Source organism: Alligator sinensis, unplaced genomic scaffold, assembly GCF_000455745.1.
Source record: "Alligator sinensis unplaced genomic scaffold, ASM45574v1 scaffold872_3, whole genome shotgun sequence".
Taxonomy (NCBI): domain Eukaryota; kingdom Metazoa; phylum Chordata; order Crocodylia; family Alligatoridae; genus Alligator; species Alligator sinensis.
This window is the reverse complement of record NW_005842137.1, coordinates 1,705,320-1,708,609: the sequence shown is the minus strand read 5'-3', so window position 1 is coordinate 1,708,609 and position 3,290 is coordinate 1,705,320. Positions and strand designations below refer to the sequence as shown.

The following is a 3,290-nucleotide window of genomic DNA, read 5'->3' as shown; positions in this document are numbered from 1 at the left end:
CTGGGTGCGACCCTCTAGCCAATTCGCCACCCACCGGACTGTGTAGTCATCCAAGTCACAGCCTCTTAACTTGTTCACCAGTATGGGGTGGGATACTGTATCAAAGGCCTTCCTGAAGTCTAAGTATACGACATCCACCCCTCCTCCTGTGTCCAGGCGTTTCGTAACCTGGTCATAAAAAGAGACTAGACTGGTCAGGCACGATCTGCCTGCCACCAACCCGTGCTGGTTTCCCCTCAGCATAATTTGTCCTGCCGGGCTCTCACATATGTGAGCCTTGATAATTTTTTCAAAGACTTTGCCAAGGATGGAGGTGAGACTGACTGGCCTATAGTTGCCCGGGTCCTCCTTCCTCCCCTTCTTGAAAATGGGGACCACACTGGCCCTTTTCCAGTCCTCCGGGACTTGGCCCATGCGCCACGAGCGTTCGATTATTCCCGCCAGTGGCTCTGCAATGATGTCGGCCAGTGCCTTCAGCACCCTTGGATGGAGCTCATCCGGGCCTGCCGACTTAAAGGCGATTACAGGTGAGTTGTTTGGGTCAGGCTCCAGACTCTCAATGTAAGGAGAGCTCACTGAAATGCAAAGTTTGACTGTTTCTTTGAGTTACCAAATGCATTGCTTGAGACAGCTGTATGTTTTTGCCAAATGAAAGACTGCCTGGTAAGGTGCTGGCAGTACTTAGCTTGTGATACTGAATGTACCAGAATAAGAAAGGTGTGTTGCCTGTAGTAATTATAGCTTAGGGTAAATTTCGAAATAAAGCACAAATGCCACCATACTACTTGCCAAGTAAATGGGTATTACAGAATACCTTACAGGACTGACTGATATATTCCATGAGTGGGTTGTTTTAGCCCTGGTGTTTACTAACTTACGGGGTGTTTTTGGAACTACTGCAGAGAGTAATTTAAATAAGTAGTATCATATAAAAAATCCTAGCCTTAAACCCTGTCACAGCTCTGCTCACAGCTGTCATTTATGGTCCTAGAGATCTGAAGACAGTACGATTGCTTAGCACACTCCAGCAGCTAGCAAGCGGTGTGCTGTGTAGCAGTGCGCAGAGCCTCCCAGCCTCTGCCTTCAGATCCATGCACTGATTGAGTTCCTGCGAGTGGGAATGGATGAGGCACATCAAGGCGGCGTTGGCTCCCCTGCACAGTCTGTTAGCTTTTGTGGCTGTGGATTTATCCTCGGTTATGAGCTAGGAGTTATTCAGGCCCTGCAGGAATTAGCACCTGAGATGCTGGGATCAGCAGCCAAATTCTTTGGAATATCGAGCGGAGCAATTGCAGCTGCAGTACTGGCGTGTGGGGGCAACAAAGGTAAGGTGGATGAATGGTTTAGTTTGTTTGGTATACCATTAAATGTGACTTCCTCTAGCGCTTCATTTAGAATGGTCTAACTACTGACTGGATCAAAGGCATAGGACTGGAAGGACCAGTAGAGATTATCTAGTCCATTTTCCTGAATATCAGTTTTTAATCCAATACCCGTAACTGCAGAGCGCACGTACTACAGCATGTATGGTAACAAACGCTCCCACACATTTGAGTCAAGTTTGAATTAATGTTATAGAAATAATGTTAATTCAAACTTGACTGAAATCTATGGGTGCGTGCGTGCGTGCTAGCTACTCAGCAAATAGATCTGATGGTGACACTGCTTCCCTTTGGTATCACAGTATGTTTTCCTCAGTTGCAATGCTTCAGCTTCCCCTCATTGACAGTCCTGCTTTAATGAATGCCTAGGTGCTGGTTTTAGTCTAGACATAAGGTGCTAAGTGAAAGCAGAGGAAAGGGGGATTGCTTTGCGATTAAGGAAGGCAACTTATTTAGGAGAACTGGGTTGAGTTCTCGGTTTTGCCATGGTGTAACAGGGTTCAACTCCAGGGGTGGCCATGATGCACGTGGAAGCCCCTTGGTCCTTGTCTTGTCTGGCTCTCTTTGGGCCCTCTTTCCTTCTCCTCGCCTGTGATGCTTTGATGCATTTACCTTTTTTTTTTTTTTTTTAAAGAGAGGTTGCCTCAGAGCTTCCCAAGTCAGATCTCACATTCTTTACCTCAGGTGTCTCTGCTCCCTGCCTTGAAAACAAATTACATGGCTCCACCCACCCCTGACAGCACGCCTATGCCTCGCAGATGATACTTCCAGAGTTGCTTATCCACAGCTCAGATGTTTCCCAGGAGCTCCTCTCTCTGTGGCTTTCATGGCCAAATTCCTTAGCCAGTTCAGGCCCTAAACTTGTGTGCTTTAAGCCCAGTCCCTTTCTGACCAGGTGGCTCTCCAGTTGGCCCCTGCCATACCTGCAGCCTGCTTCTCAAGCAGCCTCTTCACCTCTTCAAGTGACAGACATGCTAAGAGCCCTGTCACATCCCCCCTCCATACCTTAGTTCACACTTGCCATAGGGTTTTCATCTTTTTGCTTCCATCAAGTAAGTGCTCTTCTTTTGGGATGTGCTCCCCTAGCCTTTTTCCTGCCACAGAATAACCCAAACGGCAGTGAAAGTTGGGGTTTTCAGGCACCCCATACTCACCTTTCCTGGAGGTGGCAACGTGTGGCATTTTATAGAGGCTACCCTGCCACAGTTGGCCCCACCACATTAACCAGCCCCTGGAAGAGTGCAGTTTCAGATCTTACCCAGGACCAGGAGATTCCCACTCTTGGGCTTCCTAGGTGTCCCCTGTGCAGATCTCTAAGGCTGCCCATTCTGAGCATCTCTATTTTGTGCACCCCACAAGCCCCCTCTGGTTCTTGCACTTTCTCCTGTCCTCTAACACTCACCCCATGGGTCTTCTTTACCTCCCAGACTTTCCTTCCTTTAAAAGACCCCCCTTAATTCAGATGTCACTGCCTCAGCCAGCCCCTTCCTGGGCTGCAGGCTCCCTGACCGCGTACATCTCTGGCTGTGGCCCTCCTGGCCTTTGGTCCTTACTTAGACCCTGGCCCCACTCCTAGGCAAGTTAAAACACTGATGGAGCAAGCATATAACCACCAATCCTCACTTGCTTATGGGGCTGCTCCTGTAACCTTCCTGTATGGCCTTCTTCCTGGCCAACACACCTCATGTAACGGGGTTTAACTCCAGGGGTGGCCATGATGCACCTGGAGCCCTCTCTGCCCTTGTCTACTCTGGCTGTCTTGAGCACCTTCCCCTTCTCTCCTGCCATGCCTTAATATAGTTATCTTTTTTTTTTAAAAGGGAGGCTGCCTCAGGGCTTCCCAAATCAGATCTCACACTCCTGATCTCGGGTGTCTCCATTCTCTGCCTTAAGGGCTAATTTAGTACA

At 48.8% G+C, this 3,290-nt stretch overlaps 1 protein-coding gene across 4 annotated transcripts in view; it reads left to right on the top strand.

Moving 5' to 3' along the window:
* The first annotated feature begins 949 nt into the window (after nt 1-949).
* The window catches only part of LOC102381144 (patatin-like phospholipase domain-containing protein 1), a 13,146-nt gene continuing 10,805 nt past the window's right edge, over nt 950-3,290 (top strand). For all 4 annotated transcript variants that reach the window (XM_006025274.1, XM_006025276.1, XM_006025275.1 and 1 more), the window contains exon 1: nt 950-1,325. In XM_006025274.1, coding sequence (XP_006025336.1) covers nt 1,121-1,325 — 205 coding nt within the window. In that variant the 5' untranslated portion in view covers nt 950-1,120. The remainder of the gene's footprint in view (nt 1,326-3,290) is intronic.